Here is a 26,638-nt window from a genome sequence, read left to right as displayed (position 1 = left end):
GAAATACTTTTTGTCCTTCTATTTAGATTACACACACACACACATCCACGCCCCCCCACACACAATACATATATATGTATAAAATCTCATGCTAAATGATTAGTGGATATTATCTTGATGGTTAGCCTTTTTCTCCCTGAGGGAAGAAACATACTAAACATGCTAAATGATTTAAAAATATTAAACCAATATTACATTCCTGTAGTAAACTCTACTTGGTCATTATTATTATTATTTTTATACATTGTTAAGTGCTATTTGATAATATTTTGTGAAAGATTTTTGTATCTATGTTCATGAGGGTTATTCTGTGATTTTTATTTTTTGTGATGTTGTCTAGTTGTGATAAAAAGGTTATGTTAGGGCCGGGCAGCACTTTGAGAAGCTGAGGTGGGCAGATCACTTGAGGCCAGGAGTTCGAGACCAGCCTGGGCAACATGGTGAAACCCCATCTCTACCAAAAATACAAAAATTAACCATGTGTGGTGGCATACGCCTGTAGTCCCAGCTCTTCGGGAGGCTGAAACAGGAGAACTGCTTGAACCCAGGAGGTGGAGGTTGCAGTGAGCCAAGATTGCGCCACTGCACTCCAGTCTGTGTGACAGCGAGAGTCTGTCTCCAAAAACAAACAAACAAACAAACAAAAGGTTATGCTAGCCTTCACCTGTGCTTTCAGAAAGAGTTTGTGTAGAATTGGTATTATATTTTCCTTAAATATTTCATAGAATTCACTAGTGAAGCCATCTGGGACTGTAATTTTCCTTGTGGAAATATTTTTTAATAACAAATTTAATCTCTCTAATAGATACAGGGCTATTTGGGTTTTCTATTTCTTCATGTGTCTGTTTTAACAAGTTGAGTATTTGAATAGTTTATTTCCAAGTAAGCTAAATTGTTGGGATTATTGGCAAAAAGTTATTTGTATTTTTCCTTTTTAGTTGTTTTTTAGTTTGTGAAGTAGGCAGTTATATCCTCTGTTATTCCTGGTATTGTTAATTGTGTTTCAATCTTTGTTCCTTGACCACACTTCCTAAAGGTTTTAAAAGTTTATTAATGTTTCAAAGAAGCAAATACTGGTTTTGTTAATTTCTACTAATGTTTTCCATTTCTTTAGTATTTGCTTTTATATTTATTAATCATTTCCTTCAACTTAATTTGGATTCAGTTTGCTCTTCTTTTTCTAGCTTCTTTAGGTAAAAAATTAGATCATTGATTTTAAATCTTTCTTCTTTTTTATATAAGCATTTAAACCTATAAGTTTATCTCTAATTCTTTAGCTGCATTCCACAAATTTTCACAAATTGTACCTTTATTTTCATTCCCTTTCAAACATTTAAAAATTTCCATTGTGATTTCACCTTTGACCCATTGATTATTTAGAAGCATATTGTTTAATTTTCAAATATTTTGAATTTATAAAGATATTTTATTATTCATTTTAAAAAAATTAGATGGGGTCTTTCTGTGTTGCTCAGTCTGTTCTCAAACTCCTGGGCTCAAGCCATCTTCACACCTTGACCTCCCAAAATGCTGGGATTATGGGTGTGAGCTATCACACCCAGGCTATTATTCATTTCTAATTTAAATCTGTTGTCAGAAAATATACTCTGTATGTTTTCAATCTTTTGAAATTATCAAGTTTTATTTTATGGCCCAGAATATGGCCTATTTTGTTAAATTTTACTGATACACTTAAAAAATGTACATTTTGCAGTTGTTGGATGTAATGCTCAATAAATATCAACTACTTGATAAGAGTTGTTCACATCTATATACTGATATATTGTCTAATTGTTCAACCAGTTCTTGAGGAGTGCTGAAATCTTCAACTTTGCTTATTGCTTGTTTCTTTAGTCTTACTAGTTTTTGCTTTATGTATTTTGAAACTCCATTATTAAATTTATACACATTGATGATTAATTTTTCCTAATTAAATGATCTTTATCATTCTGAAATGTCCAGGATTTGGGGGCAGTTTTATGCAGATTTTACTCCCCCTGCCCCCACTTTGTGTCTCATTCCATTCTGACATTTCCCTTCTCAATATCTAGTTTCTCTAGTATTCCTGAATTCTGTTCCCTGATGCTTTATGCCAGTAAGACAGCAGCTTTCCCCCTGATTTCTGATCACCATGCCATGCATAGTGGAGAGTTCCCTCAGAGAGAAAAAAGCTAACCACCAAACTAATAGTAACAAAACTAGGTCTTCTTTATTCCTAATTTAGAGTTTTTCTTCCTATGTCATGATGCTAACAGATAAGTGTAATAATTGCTCACTTCCTCTAGTACTTTTTAAGTAGATCTCTTTAGCTAATCCTGAAAATCCTTTTTTTATGATTCTGGATGTGAGGAGGGTAGTATTTCAATAGTGAGAAGAAGTAAGGAGGAATACCCTCAAAGCAACACACTGGATGATACATTAAGCCTATCTCTTTTGTTGTTGTTTTTTTGGTTTGTTTTTTAATCTACAAAAATATGTGACCTAGATTATCAATTGACTGTAAAATTCTCTTTCTATAAAGTAGATATTAACATATATATAAAATGTGGAGTTGAGGAAGGCATCCTAGAGATCATTTTATCCAGTTCCCTTGCCCCAAATTCAGGAATCCCTCTGATAACATCTCTTATGGGTAAAACTTAGCTAGTTTCTGCTCCAGAATTTCTGGTGACAGAGAAGCAATGCTTCTAATTGTTAGAGCTGTTACAGAACTTCTGTGGGTTGGGAGCATCGCAACTGATTAGAGTTCTGTTTTCAGACGCTACACAAAATAATACGGTTTTATCTTCTACATAAAAGCTCTAATATATGAAAACCTCTGTTATGTGTCTCTGATTCTTATTTTTCTTTGGTATAAAATATGCTTAAATATCACCATTTCTTTCAAGTCTTCTTTGCATAAACTTGTCAACGGTTAACTGCTGAGTCTTTTTCTAAGCCTATGAATTACTCAAGTCAAGTCGTCCGTGTCTTCATATGATTGATCGTTTCAAATCTGTATAGAGCTATCATCTGGAGAATGATAAAAATGGCTAGAAATTTATTTTGAAAAGTCTAAAGTGGTTCACTCTTGCAAATAACTGTTGCCTCTGTCATTATCTGGATATTTAGTTTTTGCCTAAATGTTTTTGCCAAGTTAGTCCCACAACCTTAATGTGATAGAAGAGATAAAGGCTTCTTGTTTCTCCTTCCTTTTTTAGCATCTGCTCAAGTAGCAAATTCATTTATTATGATTCCCCTTTCCTTTTTTGTTCTTTCAACATGTTGTGAACATGCTACTAAGTAGAAATTTTTGAGAGTTATCTGTGTTCTAAGTAAGTTAACTAAAATATCACGATCATCTTAAAAGGTAGACATGGCCAAGTGCAGTGGCTCGTGCCTATGATCTTGGCACTGGGAGGTGGAGGTGGGAGGATTGCTGGAGCCCAGGAGTTCAAGACCAGCCTAGGCACCAAAGTGAGATCCTGTCTGTATAAAAAAAAAATTAAAAAAACTCAGCCAAGTGAGATGGCATGTGACTGTAGTCCCAGCTACTCAGGAGGCTGAGGCAGGAGGATCTCTTGAGTCTAGGAGTTTGGGAATGCAGTGGGCCATGTTCATGCCACTGCACTCCAGCCTGGGTGACAGAGAGAGATCCTAAAAAAAACCCAAATCAAAATAACAACAACAATAAATTAATGAATTAAAAAATAAAAGATAGATATTATCTCACACATTTCATTGATAAAGAGCAGAGAGTGGTTAAACCAGCTAGCCAAGGACCTATAGCAAATGATCACAAGTGGCTTCCTCACTCCCAGTTTTCTATTCATACCACCACCTGTGCTACCTTTCTGTTCTGTTTCATACTTATTTCATTCGGTTTTGCAATATGATTGCTGACGATCTTGCTTTTCAAGTAAATTGTAAGTGAGCTCACCTAAGGTTCACTTTTCAATTAATCTCTTTTTTTCAATTAACTATAAGTGAGCTACCAAGGGGAAGATATGGTATAAAGTTTTGTATCTTTCTTATTACCAGCTACAGTGCTTTGGTTGTATAGTAGGACTCTTAATAAATGATTGTTGAAATGAACATTTAATACTGTAAATAACAATCTCTCTCAGGGCATGGAGTTGCTGGATATATGGTATATCAAATAACTAACAAGAATTTCATTTAAGTTTGTGGTTTATTTTTTGTAAGTCAGCAACAATCGAATACAATATTATCCAAGGTTTGTGTGTATATATGTGTATAAATCTTGGCGAGAGAGAGAGTGTGTGTGGTTTACAAAAATGTTAGGATAAATATTTAAGGAATTTTAATAAAATTGGCTGTATGTTAGTCTGGGAATTTTGTGGGTGCCTGTAAGCATTGCTGAATGCTTACGCTTAGGGCCTTTGCTTGTTATCAAACTTATCTGGACAAATGAGATTAAATAAAACAAACATATGAGTGGAAGGGCAAATTAGCACTAATGGACCTAGTTTTATGTTACTGATTGTAAAATTGTGACAGTGTTTTAAGAGCACTTGTATTAAACATTATCAACTTTCCGTAAATTTGGCTTATACCTTCTGAAGAGAGAACTAAGTAGCCATTTCTAACATGATGTTTTTAAACAACAGCAAAAAATCAAGGCAGAGTTATTTGTTTGGTGCAGGCTTTTGGGCAAAATTTTAACAAATTAGGCTTTGACATTTTGGTAAATGTTAAAATATCTCATGGCATTTTAATAGGATTGGGATTTTTCTTGCCCTTACTTTACTGTCCAAAAGTTTGGGGACTTGGCAGAAAAGCTTGGGAAAACTGAAATTTCACTTCTCCCAATGTGGTATTGCTCATCCTAACTTAAAATAAACAATAACTAAAGAAGAATTTATGCTGGGCACAGTGGCTCATGCCTGTAATCCCAGCATTTTGGGAGTCCGAGACGGGGGAATTGCTTCAGCCCAGGAGTTCGAGACTAGCCTGCACAAGATGAGGAGACCACATTTCTACAAAAAAAATTTTTTAAATTAGCAAGACATGGTGGCACATGCCTATAGTCCAGCTACTTGGAAGGCTGAGGAGGGAGAACCACTTGAGTCCAGCAGATTGAGGTTGTTGTGAGCCATGATGTCACCACTGCAGCCCAGCCTGGGTGACAGAAGCAGACCCTGTCTCAAAAAAAAAAAAAAAAAAAGTAAAAGAAAAAAGAATTTTGAAGATAAACTATGGTTACAATGCTTTTTCCATATAAACAATGCCCAGTTTCCAAAAAAAGTTGCCAAGACTAGCATAGCATTTATTTAGTTAGTTAAAAAGTACATGAGATGCAGAGTAACCTCCAATATTACATGTTAAGTATTGCTTCAAAACACTTGGATGCAGGAACTGCTTTGATGAGAAAAGAGAAAGGCTATTTGATTGTGGCCTTTCACAATAGGAGAAAAAGGTTCTTGTCTCCTATGTTAAAGAGGACCTTTTTCTCCTACGTTAAAATAGCATTATGCGATATCTTTTAACATTTTTAAATTTAATTTTTAATTTTTTTGTAGAGCCAGAGTCTCACTGAGTTGCTCAGGCTGGTCTCAAGCTCCTAGGCTCAAGCCATCTTCCTGCCTTGGCCTCCCAAAATTCTGGGATTACAGGTGTGAGCTACCATACCTGGCCAGGGATATCTAATGTAAGTCTCCTGATCTGAAAAGGAGATTTTTTTTTTTCTCCAAAAAGACAAATGTGGCCTGTTTTTTTTTTTTGCCTTTCTTTTCTTTGCTTTGTTCTGATTGAAACCTCTGGTTATAATGTCTGGAGAAGGAAATCTTAGAATATTTTATTGGAGTTGAGAGAGTGATTCTGCTGCAATCTGTTTCTTTGGGTGTGGTGGACAGCTATCTGTGTAACTGGCAGGTTTGCTGAATGTTTTGATTTGATAAGGCTGAAGCCTGCTGCCATATCTTTTCAAATTCCCCTGCACTCATGCCTTCTGTCTACAGAAGAGCTGCTTATACTCGGTTTGGATAATCCACTAATCTTGTTTTACCTGACTTTGTAGGGTTAGGGTTTTATGTATACCCTGGGGCTTTTCCTCCTATATTTCATCAACATTTACTAACCATTTTCCTAATGTCTTCTGTGTCCTGACAAATTAATCCAGGCTATAATGCTATGTAGATGGTAGTCACTTAATATGTTGACTGTTCTTTTAGCATATACACTGAATGTATTGCCTATTCCATTAGGAATTTTAAGGATTTTCCAGTATGTGAATGTGTTAATCTAAGAAAATATTCTTTACTAATTAGCGTTTTGGTCGTAGGCTGGTAGGGGAAGATACATTTTAGACCCCTAAGCACAAATTAGTACATTCTTTAATTTTTATTGCAGGACCTTAACTTGAATATTTGTATAATGACCAAAGTATATGGGCCTCTCTTTTAGTGGCAACATGAAAGAGTTGTATACTAGACTGTGATTGGATATTTAAAAAAAGCTTAGTTGTCAACATTTTTTAATGAATAGTTGCTTGAAGGAAATATAATTAATTTATTCCTTTAGATATACCATATTATTCTGAAATAAAACCCAAGTATCAGAGATTTAACTACATGAGTCATATTACTTTGAAAGTTTATATAACTTTGCTTTGCTGCATTCATCAGAGGCTTTTGCACTTAAAGCTACTACCTGAAGGCTGTATTAATCTACCCCACTCATTCCATTCACAGAATTGAATGATTGTAGGAGTTATAGAACCCAACATCCCACTTGATACAGTTTTTCCTTCATACTCTCCAGACTGAAAGGATGCAAACAGGATTGTTTGAAAATCTTCAGGCCTAGCTCCAGTCTAAAGCCTGATTGGCATATACCTTACCAGATTATAGATGTTGTTTCAAAGAACAGACTAGTGCAGTATCTCTCAAAAGAACAGCATCCAGGACTGGGGGAAGTAGCATAATAGCAACTAAAAAATACTTGGGATTGGCCAGGCACGGTGGCTCACGCCTGTAAAACCAGCACTTTGGGAGGCCGAGGCTGGTGGATCACAAGGTCAGGAGTTTGGAACCATCCTGGCCAACATGGTGAAACCCTGTCTCTTCTAAAAAAAAAAAAAAAAAAAATTAGCCAGACGTGGTGGCACATGTCTGTAATCTCAGCTACTCGGGAGGCTGAGGCAGGAGAATTACTTGAACCCAGGAGGCAGAGGTTGCAGTGGGCGGAGATCGCACCACTGCACTCCAGCCTGGGCGACAGAGCGAGACTCCGTCTCAAAAAACAAAAACAAAAACGAAAACAAAAAACTTGGAATTTAAATAAGCAATATGGAGTATTTTTTAAAGCATTCAAGGGGATCAGAGTCTCCAAGCTTTGTAACCTAAGAGACAGCTTGTACTTTGCTAGGTATAATCCCTGTCATGGTGAGAATTTTATCCGGACATTTCATTATCAAAGATCTTGAAATGGTAATAGTATGGAGATACTAGATAAATGTAATGTGACTTAAAATATCATTGTAATAATAATTTTTAAAATCCCATACTCTTCCATTTAGGGGTAAATGACACCTAGAATAGTATTCTCATTCTTATCCCTCAAGAAGAATTAATATTCTTTCGAGTCCTGTAATCAGTCATACCTAGTTTTGATTTGCAATTAGGAAATGTCAATTGATGTGTTTTTATTGTTGCCACTGGAGACATATATCTATAGTAGAGAAAATTATAGGAATTTAAAGCTTAACACATTTTGATAAATGATCAGCATATAACAAAGAGTATTTGCACTTGATTAGTTTCTTAGGAGTTGGACAGAATCAGTCTTGAGCTGTCTCTCTTGTTGTTCAAGAATATAAAAAACCAGTAGTGCAAATGAAGTATCATTATTAATGGGATCTTATTTAAAGAATGGTATGTCATTACTATCTCTATTTAAAAATGGCTTGGCCTGAAAGCCAAAGCCATTATGATTATATTAATGTTTTAAAAAAAGCAATATTGCCATTAATAGGTAGGACTTATTTCTATATTGCAAAGATAGATTAATACTAGACATATCAAAATAGTTAATTACACTGAGAGGTCAGGATAAAAATATGGACATTCCAATGAATGAATTGTCATAAAGGCAAGGTTCAGCATCCATTCTTGATTGAAAAAAATATTCTTAGTAAAAAGACAAGAAGTTTTAAAAGTTTAACATAACACATCTGAACTCAACTACCATTAGTATTCTTAATGGTAAAATATTTCAGGCATCTCTAGTAAAATAATTGTTTTTAAACTACTAACCTATACAGTAAGAAAAAAACACATTGGTTGCAAACAATGCAGCTGTCAACTTGGAAAATCCAAGAGATTAAACTGAAAAAATATAAAGGTAGCAAGAATTCAGAATGGTGGTCCATTAATATAAAAAATCAATATCTTTTCTATATTAAAAACAAATCTGTCAGATAACAGTATTGGAAAGAGTCCATTAATAATAGGGACTAAAAAGTTAACTAGAAATATACTTTGGGGTAAGAAAGGCCATTTTACCCATGACACTGAATTAGAAACCATAAAGAAAAAGATCAAGTCAGATTTCTGAACTTTAAAAAAAATTCTTAACCCAATAAATGAAATTGTCAGGCAAAAAACTGGAAAATTACTAAATATATATGAGTTAAAATTAACATATAAAGAGTTATTGTAGATCAATAAGAAAATGGGTAAAGGTCATGAACAGGTATTTTGTTTAAAAAATTTAAATAGCCAACAAACACCAAATGTCACATTTTACTGGTTGTGAAAAAATCTGATTAAGATGCTAATCCCATTTTACCTATAAAATCAGAATATATTGAAAACAACCTCTGTGATGGTGGAATTGATGTGACCTGGTACTCATATGAGATGCAGGTGGAAGTGGAAATCAGTGTTATTTTCTGTAGAGCATTGTGTACCTATATTTGAAAAACCTTAAAAACATGCATCTTGGGCTGGGCGAGGTGGCTCAGGCCTGTAATCCCAGCACTTTGGGAGGCCGAAGTGGGTGGATCACCTGAGGTCAGGAGTTTGAGACCAGCATGGGCAACATGGTGAAACCCCGTCTCTACTAAAAATACAAAAATTAGCCGGGCGTAATGGCACATGCCTGTAATCCCAGCTGCTTGGGAGGCTGAGGCAGGAGAATCGCTTGAACCCGGGAGGCAAAGGTTGCAGTGAGCAGAAGCCCTGGGGACAAGAGTAGGACTCTGTCTCAAAACAAACAAAAAACGCATTTTGTTTTGCCTAACAGTTCCACAATTGGGAATTTAGCCAAAGTAAATAAATTATGTATTAAAAGAGATGTGAATTAGGATATTCATCGTAGTGTTATATGTATAAAGCAAATTTGGAAACAACCTGTATTTCCAAAGAAAGGTAGGTAAAGAAGTTGTGATACCACTATATATATATAGTAAAAGGGCATTTACTGTCATCAGAATACACTTGAACAAGGAAATAATAACAAAAGGTGTATTCTTTTTGTTGTACTTTGTTGTAGTCTGAATTTTTCACTATGAAAACTCTTTGTTTTTGTAAGAAGAACAAGGTATTTCTGAAGTGGAAAGAAAGTGATGTGAAGCCTGATCTTGTAGAAATGTTTTCCTAAGATGCTTCTACCATGTCTAATTATGCCTATGTGGTTAAAATCCTGGCTCTACTCACTAGCTTTGTGACTTGGGCAACTTCTTTGTGCCTTGTTGTCCATCGGGAATATGTAGTAGAATTGTGCCTACTTCAAAGAGTTGCTGTGAGGATTAAAGGAATTTATATGTGTACTTAGAGTAGTCTTTACATATAGCAAGGGCTCAATACATTTTATGGTGAATAAAGTAAGATGACTTTTTGGCGTGAACCATGGGAAAAATTCTACTCAGCTTTTGGTGTCAGAAAAAGCTACGTATCTCCTGAAAAATATGTTTTAGTTCATCTAAAAATATAGTAAGCCTTAAAGCTTATTATGCTTCCTTCTTGCTTTAGCTGCTAATTCATAAATTTGGAGCCAAATTCTTGGTTACCTTTACCAGTTATACAAGACCAGATCCATTTTCTCTGTGCTCATTTAACTCATTACTTTATTGTTTTATCACCAAAATTTCCTCTTATATTAGGATTGCTGGATCAAATATATGACACTCAGTTAAATTTTAATTTCAGATAAACAACGATTTTTTAAAAATAGTATTTTTCAACTATTGCATAGAACATACTAACATTAAAAAATTATTTGCTGTTTATCTCAAATTAAAATTTAACTATAGTCCTGTATTTTATATGTTAAATCTGGCACTCTTATCTTATCCATTAGGTTCATTTATTATTTAGTTGCTTCAGATCCTTTGTGGGATGATATTGGGAAATGAATGAATGAATATATTAATGAAAAAAATGAATTAAAAATATGCCTTGAGTAGAAGAAAACTTTGGAGATATTTTCTTAATCTCTGAGGGAAAGACTTCAGAATTTCTCCTCTGTAATGACCTATTAATAGAATTATAATCTATAATTTATAGAATCATCTTTTAAAGTAATACCAAACATTCATTGCTTTTCACACTCCATTTCTGCCCCTCTCCCTTTCTCCCTCCTTCTTTCCTTTCCCTTTCTTTCCTTTCTTTTTCTAAAAGTTTTTTAATGGTAAAATTTTTATTATTAATTATTATGGATATATAATAATTATACCCTTTCTTTTTTTCTTCTTCGTTTTCTTGTCTTCCATTTATCTTCCTTTCTCTCTTTTGCTTGTAGCTCTTCTTTCATTGATATCCCAATGGAAATGAACAATTTGGAAGAGTTTTATATTCACTTATGTTAGGAAAAAGAAGAACTATGAGAAAAGATGAAAGGATTAGGGGTTATTCAACCCAATGAAGGGAAGTCTGAGTACTGCAGTCTTTTAATATTAGTACAAAGTGGTTTTTCAAATTATCTTGGATCACCAGTAGAAAGGTCCTATATATTTGTCCTTTGTAGGCAATATAAGGCAACAGTAGGAGTTTATGTGAACTTTATGTGATAAATATGAGAGGAACACTGGCAAGGACATTGGGATTGATGATAATGCTAATTTCAGGTAAAATTATGAAATTTATCCATTTGGGAAATTCAGTATGTAATTTATGTCCATAGGGAAGAGTCACAAAGTACATTCTGAAGCTCTCTCCCAAATATTTCAAATCATTCTCTCCATTTACAGCATCTTCTAAAAAGTCTTTTCCTCATCAGTTTGTATTTTAGAGCGAAATGCACGATGCTCTAGGGAATTAATTACTTCCTGACAATACTAATCCATGTTAGCTTATTTGCCTGTCCTAAATGATTACATATACTTTATTTTCAGCCTTCTCAAAAATGTCCCCGTTCTCTCTGCTTCTAGGTGGCTGCTACATCCCATGTAAAAAGCAGAAAATAAAATGAAGATTTTTCAGTGCAAGATGCGGTACTGGTTGCTTCCACCTTTTTTGGCAATTGTTTATTTCTGCACCATCGTCCAAGGTCAAGGTAATTGAAAACTTGGAGAATCAGTAGGGTCTGGGACTCTAGCCTTCTTGTTTCTGATTATCATTCTTATTTTATTTATCCTAACAATATATTGGCTTTTACTGAGTTTTACCAACTGTTTGCACTGTAGGAATATACACATCTTTGATGAGGATTACAACCTCACCAGCGACTGAGCATAGTGATTTTGTGGCAATTGGTTAAACAGGTCATTCTTTTTTTTTTTTTTTTTTTGAAAGAGTCTCGCTCTGTCGCCCAGATGCAATCTCGGCTCACTGCAACCTCTTCCTCTCAGGTTCAAGCGATTTTCCTATCTCAGCCTCCCAAGTAGCTGGGACTAGAGGTGTGCACCACCATGCCTGGATAATTTTTGTATTTTTAGTAGAGACAGGGTTTCACCATATTGGCCAAGCTGCTCTCGAACTCCTGATCTCGTGACCTGCCTGCCTCAGCCTCCCAAAGTGCTGGGATTACAGGTGCAAGTCACCATGCCCGGCCTATTCTTAAAGTGCTTCTGAAAAGCCTGTGCAAGTTTAGCCAGTGAAAGTCGCATTTTTATGTTACAATATCAGTTATATTAATAACGCTATATTAATTAAATTGCTTTATGAATAGAGCCCTATTTTTACAGCTCTGTTAATAAAGAACTGTAATGTGAGTGTGTATGTATCCTAATCATGTCTTGTCTCTTACATAGTGTACAGGAGATTTCTATCACTTCATACCTGGTCCTTGATTTTGCTCCCTTTCTTAAAAACTGAGCACATAGTCTGAATGTTATAAGGGCCTGATAGAGCCTGCCAATATGCCATATGCCATTTCAGGCATTCCTAATGATTTCTAGCTTTGTTTTAATTAAACTTAATGTGTGAAATCTACTCTTTGCATTCCTGGGATGGGAACTTTTATTTTATTTATTTATTTTGAGACAGTCTCACTTTGTTGCCCAGGCTGGAATGCAGAGGCGCAATCTCGGCTCACTGCAAGCTTCACCTCCCGGGTTCAGGCCATTCTCCTGCCTCAGCCTCCCGAGTAGCTGGGACTACAGGCGCCTGCCACCACCCTGGCTAATTTTTTTGTATTTTTAGTAGAGATGGGGTTTCACTGTGTTAGTCAGGATGGTCTGGATGTCCTGACCTCGTGATCCACCCGCCTGGGCCTCCCGAAGTGCTGGGATTACAGGCGTGAGCCACTGCGCCCGGCGGGAACTTTTATTTTTGATTTCTATTCATTTTTATAAAGTAAGTCTAGGGCTGAAAAACTACTACCTGTGGGCCAAATCTGGTCCACTGCCTATTTTTATAAATAAAGTTTTATTGGAGGACATCATGCCACAGTGATAAAATTAAATAGTCATGACAGAGACTGTGTGTCCCACAAAGCCAAAAATATTTATCTGAAAAAAAATGTGCTAACTTCTGAAGTACATATGCACAACTGTGCAAAGTGATATTATTAGACAAACATGGGAATCTACAGAGACTGAAGTGTTGGTGATGAAATGTTATCAGCTGAGCAAGGAAGTGTAAGTGTGATAAAGTGATTTTAGGAATGCTAATGTCTGATGTTTGGCATTGAGGGTTGTAGGAAAGATCAATGCATGAACCACCACACACTGTTTTCTTAAAGGGAGGCATACCTGTTTGGAAAGGAATGGAACTTGACTTTTTGCATCCACACATTTGCTGTTATACACCTGGGGTTAAGGAACTGTATTTCCAACTACTTCATTGAACACACAGCAGGCAGTTTGGTAGACACATTCTGCTTACGTTATTTATGTTGATGAAAGAATGATTTCAGCTGTGGCAATTAGGAAATTCTAGATCACTGATCTTGATCTTCTAAACTCCAGGATACAAGACATAGATCCTTAGAAACAGAGGGCAGGCAAGTTGCTAAGCCCTCCAGAGTTTCTGTCTCAGTCTAGCATAATTCAGAAGTGGTCATTCATGGAATAACTGATCACATAATCACATATAGCTCTTACGGGATGATTTCAAGGATGCTGTCTACCAGATGAACATTGTTAGCCAAATTCTGGGTTTCTTTTTTTTTTTTTTTTTTTGAGACAGAGTTTTGCTCTTGTTGCCCAGGCTGGAGTGAAATGGCAAATGGCACAGTCTTGGCTCACTGCAACCTCCGCCTCCTGCGTTCAAGCGATTCTCCTGCCCCAGCCTCCCAAGTAGCTGGCATTACAGGCATGCGCCATGAAGCCCAGCTAATTCTGTATTTTCAGTAGAGAGGGGATTTCACCATGTTGGTCAGGCTGGTCTCGAACTCCTGACCTCAAGTGATCCACGCTGCTTGGCCTCCCAAAGTGCTGGGATTATAGGCATGAACCACTGTGCCCAGCCACCAAATTCTGTTTTAAGTGAACACTTATGGGGCACATTCTGTGTGTCAAGTTCAAGATACAAAGCTAAATAAGACTTATTTATTTATTTATTTTTTGCCTTCAACCAGGTTACCGTCTACTAGGGAGACAGGGCTGTAAGCAAATAAATTGCAATATAAGTTATGTTGGGGTGAAGTGGGGCAAAGACAAAGACGGAAAGATAGATTGAAGCCAGATTATGGAAGATTTTAAACAACTCTGTTTTTGAGAAAAACACTCTGATAGCAATATCGATGATTCTCATATTTGTGACTCATGGGGGCTTGAGGGTTAGGAACAAACAAGGTATGAGAAATCGTTAAAATATATTAAATTGTCCATGAAATAGGTGTTGAAGGCTGGAAGTAGGCAATGTGAGTAGAGAGAATGCATCTAAGAATCCTTTAAGGAGTACAAGAGATAAAAGTTGTCTGCTGATTAAAAGTGGAGACAGACAAATGACAGGGAAATATTGAAGATGAATCAATTTTCTTGATGGAGACCTGAGCAGATGGGGCCTTTCATCTTGACCCCTGTGTCATTACTGCTTCTATATCTTTGCATTGTAGTTGTTTATCTACCTCAACTCATAAAAGCTAATCGTTCTCCCTTTAGTGTCTGTATCTCTAGTACAGAGCAATGTTTCAGTCATAGTAGACATCTGTTGAAGAGTTTAAACAAGTAGAAGACAATGAGTTCAATTTTAGACAAACATATGGTGTCTTACGGTGTCTGTGGGACATTCAGGTAGAGGTGTCTGGTAGGCAGTTGGTGGTCTGGAGTTTAGGGAAAAAAGATCAAGGCAGGAGATTACATTTGAATTGTATTTTATTTGGGAATTCACTTATAGGGATTTTTGAAGCCTTAGAAGTACAATTGGGGGGGGATATCAAAGTGGAAAGAAGTGAGGATGAAGTCAGCCAAACATCAATAGAGTTCAATAGAAGAAAAATGACTGATTTAAAGTGTCAAAAAAAAAAAAATCCAACATCAATTATAAGGAGAGTCAGGGGAATGTAGTGGATGGTAAGTGAAGGCTGGAGAAATTTTCAAGAAGGAAGATGGTGGCTGCACCCTGGAGGAAACCTCAATAAGAAAAGCTTTAGAGGTCTTTGGTTTTGGTGATTAGGAAAATATGTGATACCTTTGAGAAACCTCATCTTAGTCCCACCATGACGCCTCTTATTTACATGACTGATTTTGAGCAAGGAATAAAGAATATGAATTGCTTTACTGGATTGATTTTCTGCTTTTAAAGCAAATTTAGTAGTGAGTTTCTGTGGGTTGGCCAAATTTGTCATTAATTTGCAAAGCCATATAGACATTTTTAGAGAGAAAAAAAAAAGTCTGGTGGCTCATGTCTATAATCCCAGCACTTTGGGAGGCTGAGGCAGGTGGATCATGAGGTCAGGAGTTTGAGACCAGTCTGGCCAATAGGGTGAAACCCTGTCTCTACTAAAAATACAAAAAATTAGCCGGGCATGGTGGTGCGTGCCTGTAGTCCCAGCTGCTCAGGAGGCTGAGGCATGAGAATGGCTTGAACCCGGGAGGCGAAGGGTGCAGTGAACTGAGATTGCGCCACTGCACTCCAGCCTGGGCAACAAAGCGAGACTCCATCTCAAAAAAAAAAAAAAAGAAAAAGAAAAAGAAAAAGAGAAACAAAGTCAGTGTGGCAGGTAGAATAATGTGCCTGCAAAGATGTTGACATATGAATTTTCAGAACTTGTGAATATGTTATATGGCAAGGGGAAATTAAGATGTCAGATTGAATTAAGTTTGTTAATCAGTTGACCTTAAAATAGGGAGGTTAGCCTGGCTTATCTGGGTGGGCCCAATGTAACTGCAAAAAGCTTTAAATATGGAAGAGGGAGACAGGGCAACCAGTGTCAGCGGCCAGGTGAGAAAAACTTGACTGGGTACTACTGGCTTTGAAGATGGAAAGAGGCCACAAGTCAAGGAATGTGGGAAGCCTCTAGAAGCTAGAAAAGGCAAGACAATGATTGAGTGATTCTCCCCCACAGAAAGAAATTCAGCCTTTCCACCACCATCCTTTTAGCCTGGTGAGATTGATTTCAAACTTCTGACCCCTAGAACTGTAAGATAATACATGTCTGTTGTTTTAAGCCACTAAGGTTTTGAAATTTATTACAGTAACAATAAACAACGAATACAGCTAGTATTAAAAGACATACAGGATGGCTCATGTCTGTAATCCCGGCACTTTGGGAGGCCGAGGCGGGCGGATCACGAGGAGATGGAGACCATCCTGGCTAACACGGTGAAACCCCGTCTCTACTAGAAATACAAAAAAAAATTAGCCAGGTGTAGTGGCAGGCGCCTGTGGTCCCAGCTACTCGGGAGGCTGAGGCAGGAGAATGGGGTGAACCCAGGAGGCGGAGCTTGCAGTGAGCCGAGATCATGCCACTGTACTCCAGCCTGGGCTACAGAGCGAGACTCAGTCTCACAAAAAAAAAAAAAAAAAAAAAAAAAAAATACAGGAAATTAATTCTCGGCCGGGCGCGGTGGCTCACGCCTGTAATCCCAGCACTTTGGGAGGCCGAGGCGGGCGAATCACAAGGTCAGGAGATCGAGACCACGGTGAAACCCCGTCTCTACTAAAAATACAAAAAATTAGCCGGGCGCGGTTGTGGGCGCCTGTAGTCCCAGCTACTCGGGAGGCTGAGGCAGGAGAATGGCGTGAACCCGGGAGGCGGAGCTTGCAGTGAGCCGAGATTGCGCCACTGCACTCCAGCCTGGGCGACAGAGCGAGACTCCGTCTCAAAAAAAAAAAAAAAAAAAAAAACAACAACAAAAAAAAGGAAATTAATTCTCGCTCCTTAAATTGCTTATCCATTTAGTCTCTCCATGGAATATTTTATAGAAAATGTTCCCTCTCCAGGACCTGTGAACCTACATTGGCTCAAATAACTGTTTTGTTTTGTTTTCTTTGTTTTGTTTTTGAGACAGAGTCTCGCTCTGTCTCGCAGGCTGGAGTGCAGTGGCCTGATCTCAGCTCATTGCAACCTCTGCCTCCCGGGTTCAAGTGATTCTCCTGCCACCACCACGCCCGGCTAATTTTTGTATTTTTAGTAGCGATGGGGTTTTACCATATTGGCCAGGCTGGTCTCGAACTCCTAACCTTGTGCTCTGCCCGCCTTGGCCTCCCAAAGTGCTGGGATTGCAGGTGTGAGCCACCACGCCTGGCCTCAAATAACTGTTTATACCTGGATTATTCCAGCATCTTCTTTTCAAGACAAGTTGTTAAATGAACTAGAGTACAGAAAAAGTAATATGATGGCTGTAGGAGAAAAATGTGTACAGCAATAACAGAGTGATGGGATCCATACTTTCTTAGAGTTTCACAGTAAATATGTACCTGGTTCTAGCGATGTTTGTTTTGGACAGTTACAGGAAGGAGCCACTGAAGGTAAAATAACTGTCATTTAAAAACCTCAACACATGGAAAATTGGAGACTTTGCATAGGGGCTAGCTTTAACTTTATAAAGACCTCTGTGTTCACACGTTGACACATATTTCTTGCTGTTGTTAGTAGCCAAACACATTTAAAAAGTTGAGAATGTTTTCCTTACTGCTGTTTTCAGCATCTTTATAATGGATTATGAAATTACAACATATGAGGTTCTAAACCACATTAAAAAAATATCCCCGTAGCATATCCTACAGTAAAAGTCTCTCAAAATTTTATTGCTCTGATTTATAAAACATTTAGGCAGCACATTTAAATGAAAAAATGACTAACATAAAAAGCTAAAGTTTTTGTATTTTATTTTATTTTTTTGAGCCAGAGTCTTGCTATGTTGCCCAGGCTGGAGTGCAGTGGTGCGATCATGGCCTCCACGTCCTGGGCTCAAGTGATCCTCCTACCTCAGCCTCCTGAGTAGTTGGAACCATAGGTGCATGCAACCACGCTCAACTGATTTTTGTATTTATTTTTTAGAGATGGGGTTTTGCCATGTTGCCCAGGCTGGTTTCAAACTCCTGGGCTCAATGAATCTGTCTGCCCTGGCCTCCCAAAGTGCTGGGTTACAGACGTGAGCCACTGCACCCCGCCAATAATCTAAAAACAATTTTTTTTTAGATTACTTGGAAAAATAGCCAAATACTTCTCTGCTGTTTAAAAGTCTTTTAAAAATAAATATAATTGGTTGCCCTATCAACTTAGCACCCTAAAATATGTTTTAAAGAGGTAAAAACTCTCAGTGTGATTTCATGCTGCATTATCTTTATCAGCCAGACATTTTTGGTTGCAAATAAAATAAATTTTCTCTGGTCAACTAAGCAAAAATGTATTCACCAGTAGGTAATGCAGTAGCTCATATAATCAAAGTAAAAGTAAATAATCAAGCTTTGAAAAGGACAGGAATCTGGGAAACCCTCTGGGATACAGTCTGTAGAAACTAGTGACCATTTTCCTTAGGGCATGTCATTGGAATGACTGGAGCTATTTTCCATCCTTGCATCACTGGAGTCAAGTTTCAGATTCTTGGGAGAGTCTGCTTGACCTGGTTTGAGTCATTTTCCCAGCCTTTAGCCAGGGGAGGATGGCTGGCCCTATGCAGTGGGGGGAGGCGGTGTTGTTCCTTGGAAGAAAACCAGGATGCTGTCATATAAGGAAGAGGAGATGCGATTAAGGGTAGGGAAGAATACAAGATGTCCATTTTAGTGCCCCTGTGTAAAAACTAGCGTTTTAATAAACAAATGTGAATATTTTATTAAAATAAGTATCTTTACGTAGAGGGTTACTTGACAAAACCATAACCGTTCAAATTCAGATGAGAAGAAAGGAAAGAAAGAAGGAAGAAAGAAAAGGACAGCCAAAAGTCAACCCTTTAATAAATAGATTATGAAATAGAATTCCCTAAATGCTTGATAACAGTGAGACTTCAATGGCATGACATAAACATTTCTCTCCTGCCTATGAGCCTCTATGGGAATGATCGCAGTGGTATTCTTTGAGCTTAAAGAAAATCTTCCTTCACAAACAAAGCACAGCACAGCACAGCAGAACAAAAATGCCTCTACACTTTCAGTGACAAGCCTAACCCTGCAGTGGAGTGGAAGATAATGGGTAGCCACTCCTCAGTCTTCCCCCTCAGTCTCCCTTTGGGATGATGTTTATGTATTCACAGATCTTATATCAGACCTAATTTCATGTGCAATCTCATCCTTTACACTTCACCATGCAAAAGATGAGTCTGTTGGTTTCCTCTGGGCTCTTGGTGTGTGCTGGAAATAAAACTTTACACTTGATGTTTGTCTTTTTGAAAAGATTAGGATTTGAACTGACATAAATTTTGAGTCAAGTTCATGCAAGCATTTATAATTATTAATGGAAGTTAAGCATATGTTAAAAAAAGTACTTCCTTTGTGCTTGCAAACAGAAAAATCATGGGTCTGGTATAAAATGTACACAAAGGTTTGTTCCATGAGATAAGAGCAATGATTTCTCCACGGCACTTACAGCGTTTCTGTCAATCGTGCTGCCCTTGCTTTGGTTCCAGTCCCAGTGCCTTCTAAAAGGGGGGAAAAAGCTAACTTTGAAATCCACAGGTGTGACCTTAGGCCTCTTTCTTTGTTAACTAGCATTTCTTCTTTCCAATATTTTTTTACCCTAAAGGCAAAAACCTAAAGAAAATGTGAACGTTATGTTTAACGAAGATTTCCTTTTAATGACTGTGAGGGTATTTATGCTTCTATAGACAATAGATGTGGTCTATTGATAAAAGGTAATAATGATATTGCTTTTGCCTAGCAGTTGTAATGGGACTGTAGACAGTTTAATCACTTGTAAATTAATAAAAGAGTTGAGTATTGATGGATTTGGTTGTTGCATTTGCTTCAATGGTTTTGCACTTCGTTTTCTTGAGCAATCGAATGGAAGCCGATGCCTCTCTTGGTTCTAGAACACCATCCAGATTATCTGAACATGGTCCACATTGCCCTCATTTTCTCCTGGAGATTTAGAAGCCTATCTATTGACTAAAAGATGTTGAGGGCTATAAACTCAGACAACATTTAAAGAATAGTAGCATGGATATTAAAATTAAGACTTTTTAACCTAGGAATCCTGAATGTTGTTTGCTGTTTTGAGATGTCAACACACCTGGAGTGCTAATGGAATCATTGACTCTCTTGGAATTTCCTAGATTGAAGCCTCCATCCTATTTGTACTTTTCCACTTGATGGTTCCCAAGGCAGCTTTTTTTTCAGCAGCTCATTCATGCAAATACTTTGACAATGACATTTACTAGTCCACTGACTTGATTTGAGTCAGAAACTTGCATATATTTTGTAACGTTTTAAAATTCTTACTTTTAATTTTCTTCCATAAGTAATAAGAATCTATCTATTAATAAATTTTCTTCTCGAGTTGATGACTAAACAAAATAGTAACAGTTTTTCTGTTCATTCAAATGTTAGGTTCAGGCACCTTCCTCTTCCATTTGAAAAAAGTTATTCTTATGACAAATTTATGTTTTCTCATTAGCCAGAGAAATGTAGACTATTTCTTCCATTCATGTCACATTGAGAACAGGAAGCTAATGTTTTTATTCTGCATGGCTAGCATTCTCTACTTAGAGACAGTAAAGGACAAATAGAAAGAAAATCTATTCTTAAGATTGTGTCTTTCAGTGCTTACTGATTTCAGAAGATTTCATCTGATTTCGGTTTGTGGAGTAGTAAATTATTCATTCATCTAGCTCAATGAAGGGTGACTTCTTTTTTTTTTTTTTTTTTTGAGATGGAGTCTCGCTGTCTCTCATCCAGGCTGGAGTGCAGTAGCCTGATCTTAGCTCCCTGCAGTCTCCACCACCCTGATTCAATTGATTCTCCTGTCTCAGCCTCCCGAGTAGCTGGGACTACAGGCATGTGCCACTACACCTGGCTAATTTTGTATTTTTAGTAGAGATGGGGTTTCACCATTTTGGTCAGGCTGGTCTCAAACTCCTGACCTCAGGTGATCCACCCGTCTTGGCCTCCCAAAGGGCTGGGATTACAGGCATGAGCCACCATGCCTGGCCGAGGGTGACTTCTTAATATGAATCATCTTTCAAAGAAACAGTGCATTTCATCTGGGGTCAGTATGTGAACTTGGGCAAGTGCCTTAGTTGCACCTTGGTTCCTTTATCTATCAAATTGGAATAGCAATGTATGTTTTGAAGATTAAGTGAGCTTTTAAGCTGAATCATTACATGAAGTAGGGGAAAGGGAACAAATATTTATTGAACCCCTATTATAATGCATTATATTCATGATATCCATTATCCTATTTACAGTTGTCATCTCTCCTTTGCAAAAAGTATCGCCATCGGCTTTTCTAAAAATAAAGAAACTAAGGTTTTGGAAGAAACAATAACCTGCTCAGGGTTATTAGCTAAGTGGTAGAACTGGGAATGAAACTAACATCCATATCCCGTGTTCTGCCCCATGCCTATGTAGGAGAAAGTTTGTTTCTTTTCTCTACGCTCTGTTTTGTTGTTGTTGTTGTTGTTTTTTGTTTTTAAATGAGAAAGAGAGGCTGGGCTTAAAAGTGGATAAAAAAGGTTAACTTTTCCATTAAGTATTAACTTTTCTTTTCTAACAAACTCATTTAGAGAGTATGTAATAAAAACCTTCTTACTTTTTTTGAAATACTGGAACATTTGTGTAGTGTTCCAGAAATGTGTTTTGAAGTTTGAATGACCTACACAAAAAGTAATATGGCTCTACTCATTTTTGTAAACTGTCAGAAAAGATAAAACATTCTGGGCTGATTCATGACCATGTGCTTTGTATCTTTCTGATAGATATAAATCAGCTATCCTTGAAAACTGGATCCAAGTTTATAAAACATAATTATCTTTTACTTGGTCCTGAATGCCTTTACAATCATTTTCTCCAATGTTTTTAAATGAATATCTTATTACCATAATATATCCATAATAGCACTCTCAAATTATCATATAATCAATCAAAAATATTGAATTACCAAAGTGAAAAACCTAAGGACATACAACAGGTCTCAGTAGAGTAGATTATAGAAGCTCACATGTTTCAAGGAGAAAAATTTATCCTTGTAACATAATGAAAGCATTTTACAAAATTGGCTTCAATTATTAAACTAGGCTAGAGTATTACATTCTAACAGTTGGTCTTAGTTCTTTGTCATAAGGTCACTACTGTTTGACAAATGGATATCCCTTGGGTAAGAAACAAATGCCCTTAGGTTTGTGTTATCTTGCAAACTGATCAGTTCATTAATGGGGTTTAAAAAATAATATATATTATGGCTAGGCACGGTGGCTCATGCATGTAATCCCAGCACTTTGGGAGGCCGAGGCGGGTGGATCATGAGGTCTGGAGTTCAAGACCAGCCTGGCCAAGATAGAAACCCCGTCTCTACTAAAAATACAAGAAAATTAGCTGGGCGTGGTGGCACGTGCCTGTAATCCCAGCTACTTGGGAGGCTGAGGCAGAGAATTGCTTGAACCCAAGAGACAGAGGTTGTAGTGAGCTGAGATCCTGCCGTTGCACTCCAGCCTGGGCAATAGAGCGAGACTCCGTCTCAAAAAACATATATATATATATATAAAATACATATTTTGAGGCTGATGTAGTCTTTTGTGTGTATTTTGGTTATACTACTTTGACTTTATGATTTAACAAATAGAAGCTTAAATGTTACAATGTTTACATCATTTTTGTTTTTCGTTTTCAGTGGCTCCACCCACAAGGTTACGATATAATGTAATATCTCATGACAGTATACAGATTTCATGGAAGGCTCCAAGAGGGAAATTTGGTGGTTACAAACTTCTTGTGACTCCAGCTTCAGGTAAAAACAATTGACTGTGTTTTGTAGAGCATTAGCAACTTTTCATGCACAGGTAACTAAAAACATGTAGTGCCAAGCATTGTGTTGGGATTATTTGAAAGCTTTTTGTTTTATCTTTAGCGTTTAAAATCTTACCATCTAATCAAGGTAATAATGTTCCCCAAAGAGTAAAGAGTGACTCTTGGCTCTAGTTCTTTTTAGACCAAATTATCAGACAGTCAACAAGTTTTATTTTCTCTGTTTAGACATAGAAATGAATACTTTGAATTCATTGGAACTTAAATATACAATGCACCTGAGTGTCCAATAGTTTTGACTAGTTGAATAAACTATGATTAATTAACTCAACAGAATAATATTCAGCATTATACATTAAAATTATAAAGGCTAAGTGGATATTGTGAAAATAAGTGATAAGGCAGGAAAAGCGTAAGATGAACACATTTTTTGATCATGAATAGTTATTTAAGGACGCTTTAGATTAAGCATCTTTATTTTAAAGTTGATGCTTAAATGATGCCTAAAGATACTTCATTATTTAAAGACGCTTTAAATTAAGTGTCTTTAAATAATGAAGTATCTTTCAGCATCATTTAGTTGAATTTTTCTTTCTCATATTTTACGTTTTTATTATACGAATATAATAAGCTAAAATAATACAGACCATGTAGGGAAACTGCCTCTGCTACCTGGTTGTTAGGAAGATGAAGATGGGATCAGCAACTGGATTGCTTGAATTCAAAACTTGATTCTGTCACTTATAAGTGGTGTGATTCAGGCCAGTCGATCACTCCGTGCCTCACGTTTCTTCTATGCAATGAGCAAACACTATTTGTACCCACCCCGTGGAGTCTTCTATGAATTTGCACCTCAAGGTTGATCTGGGATCAGCAGCATTGGCATTACCTGAGAGCTTGTTAGAAATGCAGATTACTGGGCTCCACCCTCAGCCTCTTCAACCAGCATCTGAATTTTAAAAAGATCCCCAGGTGATTCCTATGCACAGTAAATTTGGGAAGTACCAGTTGTGAAGACTAAAATAAATATAAAGCCCTTAGAACAGTGGTGTCATATAGTAAGTGCTCAGTAAATGTTACCTATGATTATCATAAAGATGCTTTTAGGTCCCATTACTTCTCCAAGGATCCATTTTCGCACAGTACATAATAAATACTTAATAATACATATTTGTATAATATATATTTATGTAAATATAGTAATTATTTATTCTTTTTCTTGGTGATAAAGAGGGTTATATGGAACTAGACTCCTTTCAGTGGTAGACCTTTTCCCAAAAGATACGGTGAAGGAGACAGATGCTGTATTGTTCATTAATGTGGACGTCTTACTCAGCACTTGATATAAACATTCCAAAAAGACAAGCAGATGAAACACCTGGTTTCTTGCTTGGTCACCAAAAGGCCATATCTTTCATTTATTTTTAAATTTTTAAAATTTTTTGAGACAGAGTTTCGCTCTTTCTTGCTCAGGCTGGAATGCAGAGGCGTGATCTCGGCTCACTGCAACCTCTGCCTCGTAGGTTCAAGTGATTCTCCTGTCTCGGCCTCCTGAGTAGCTGGGGTTACAGGCACCCACCACCATGCCTGGCTAATTTTTGTATGTTTAGTAGAGATGGGATTTCACCATGTTGGCCAGACTGGTCTTGAACTCCTGACCTCAGGTGATCCACCTGCCTCAGCCTCCCAAAGTACAGGGATTACAGGCGTGAACCACCGCACATGGCCTGACATATCTTTTATTAAGAAATATTATCCGTAGGCTTATTAGAATGACTTCTGGTTGAGCAATGCCAGATGTCCACTTTTCCCATGGTGGCGTACAGAAATGACTTGCTTATGGAAAACAATATTCTCAAGCCTGGGTCAGAGTTTTCATTTTGGAGTATGACTCAATTTTGGAATTTCTTTGATTTTTAAAAATATAGCTTATTTTTAAAAATAAGCTATCATGGGAAATTTAAATTTAAAAGATTCTTGAACATTTGTGAGTCTAAAGGTCAAAATACAAGTTACTATTTTTCAGTACCTCTGAGAAGCCCCTATGTCTGATCTTGAAAGGTAATTTTTTTCCTTCAGGTGATTGGTAGCTTAACTTTTTCTGATTAATTGCTGATAATACCAAACTATTAAGTCCCCCCAAGCAAGTGTTATTGAGGAATCATAGAACTGTAAGAGTGACTTGGGTAGCCTCTGAAACAAACCTTCATCTGAATCCTTCAATCCCCTCTTGAAGAGTGCACCCAAGAAGTAGATGTCTAGTTCTTGCTTAGACATCTCCCATGACAAAATAAAAATTGGGAATGTAAGCAAATTATTTCTTCGTGAACGCTAAGTTTATATTCCACAGTGTCCTTACTGCAGCAATCCAAGATAATCAGGCTTGACAATCTGGCATCTATTTGATTAAACATAGTAAATAAAAAGTAATAAATACATTTAGCCACAAAATGTTTATAGCTGTTTCAACACTATGAGACATGATCCAACTATTGTTTATGCCAGCCTTTCTGAAAGCGTGTTCCATGGTATTCTGTAGGATGCTAATAACTGTTTTGCAGCTAAATAGTTTAATGGTCAAATAAATTTGGAAATTCTAGTATAAACAGAGGTTTAAAGCTTTTTTTGTTTGTTTGTTTCAGGAATCTCAAAGCCTTTAATAAAACAATACACTCCATAACTCTCAAAGAGGGACTGCAATATACAGGGTTTGTTTTTCGAGAAACTTTTTTTAGTGAAACACACATTGTGAAAGATATATTAGGTGTACTTTGCAGTAGATGAGTTTTAAATGACAAGTTCCTGAAACCAGATTTAACATCTTGAGCATAAACGCATATAAGGAAATGGGTTTTGGCAAGAGAAAGACTCCATTTTGCCCTCCAGTAGTAGGCAGCGCAGATAATAGCAGCATCAAATTTCAGAATTAAAAATATTAATTTTATTAGCATATGATTAAATTATAATCTGTATTATGTTTGACTAATTCAGCAAATTTCAGACTTCTCTTGCTGGTACTGCTAGAGAGACAGAAGTTTTAAATTAATTTTCCTTTTCTCAGACACAGTAATTGCAGGCAAAAATTAGAGAAGAAAAGTAAAATTTGGAATTCTGCATAAAAGTTGAGTATTTAATCATCAGCACTTTCAAGAAAGCCTTAGATGTCAGTCTAATTTGATGGAGAGGTAATGGGATTTTGAAATCTTTTCATGAACCAAGCCAACTTTTAAGTAGCCGGTCAATGAGTGGTTCCTTCAGCATCCTGAGCCATTTGTGGTCAGATTTAAGATAATTAAATGGCTCATGTTTCAAGGATGCTCTGACACACTTTAGAGAGGCCTAGAAAAAAATTCCAGTGTCAATAATTACCTTCGGCCTGCCCATATCTCCCCCTTCACATTTTTTTTTTTTTTTTTGAGGCGGAGTCTCAGTCTGTCACCCAGGCTGGAGTGCAGTGGCGCGATATCGGCTCAGTGCAACCTCTGCCTCCTGGGTTCAAGGGATTCTCCTGCCTCAGCCTCCTGAGTAGCTGGGACTACAGACCAACACCACCATGGCTGGTTAATTTTTTGTGTTTTTAGTAGAGGCAGGGTTTCACCACGTTGGCCAGGATGGTATAAAACCCCTGACCTCAGGTGATCTACCCACCTGGGCCTCCTAAAGTGCTGGGATTACAGGCATAAGCCTCTGCACCTAGTCTCTCTCTTCACTTTTAAGTGAAATTCTTTCCTCAAAGAGTGTATCTGATGCTGAGGGCTTGCTGTCTTGTAAGCTTGTACTATGGCTTTTCCTACTATATAAAAGCAGTAGAGTGTTATGATGAAATATTTTCGTGAATTTGATTTTCTCTAATTCTGACAATTGTTAGTTATCTAATATGAAAAGAGTACAACTAAAAATAAAGATGGAAA

At 37.0% G+C, this 26,638-nt stretch overlaps 1 protein-coding gene across 4 annotated transcripts in view; it reads left to right on the top strand.

Moving 5' to 3' along the window:
• Positions 1-26,638, top strand: part of LOC105468521 (collagen type XIV alpha 1 chain) — a 250,678-nt gene that overhangs the window by 11,186 nt on the left and 212,854 nt on the right. For all 4 annotated transcript variants that reach the window (XM_011718738.2, XM_071067877.1, XM_071067879.1 and 1 more), the window contains exons 2-3: positions 11,372-11,496; positions 22,594-22,710. In XM_011718738.2, the coding sequence (XP_011717040.2) occupies positions 11,409-11,496; positions 22,594-22,710 (205 nt within the window). In that variant the 5' untranslated portion in view covers positions 11,372-11,408. The remainder of the gene's footprint in view (positions 1-11,371; positions 11,497-22,593; positions 22,711-26,638) is intronic.

The sequence above is a fragment of the Macaca nemestrina genome, chromosome 8 (assembly GCF_043159975.1).
Source record: "Macaca nemestrina isolate mMacNem1 chromosome 8, mMacNem.hap1, whole genome shotgun sequence".
Classification (NCBI taxonomy): Eukaryota; Metazoa; Chordata; class Mammalia; order Primates; family Cercopithecidae; genus Macaca; species Macaca nemestrina.
This window is presented reverse-complemented; position numbering and strand designations above follow the sequence as displayed.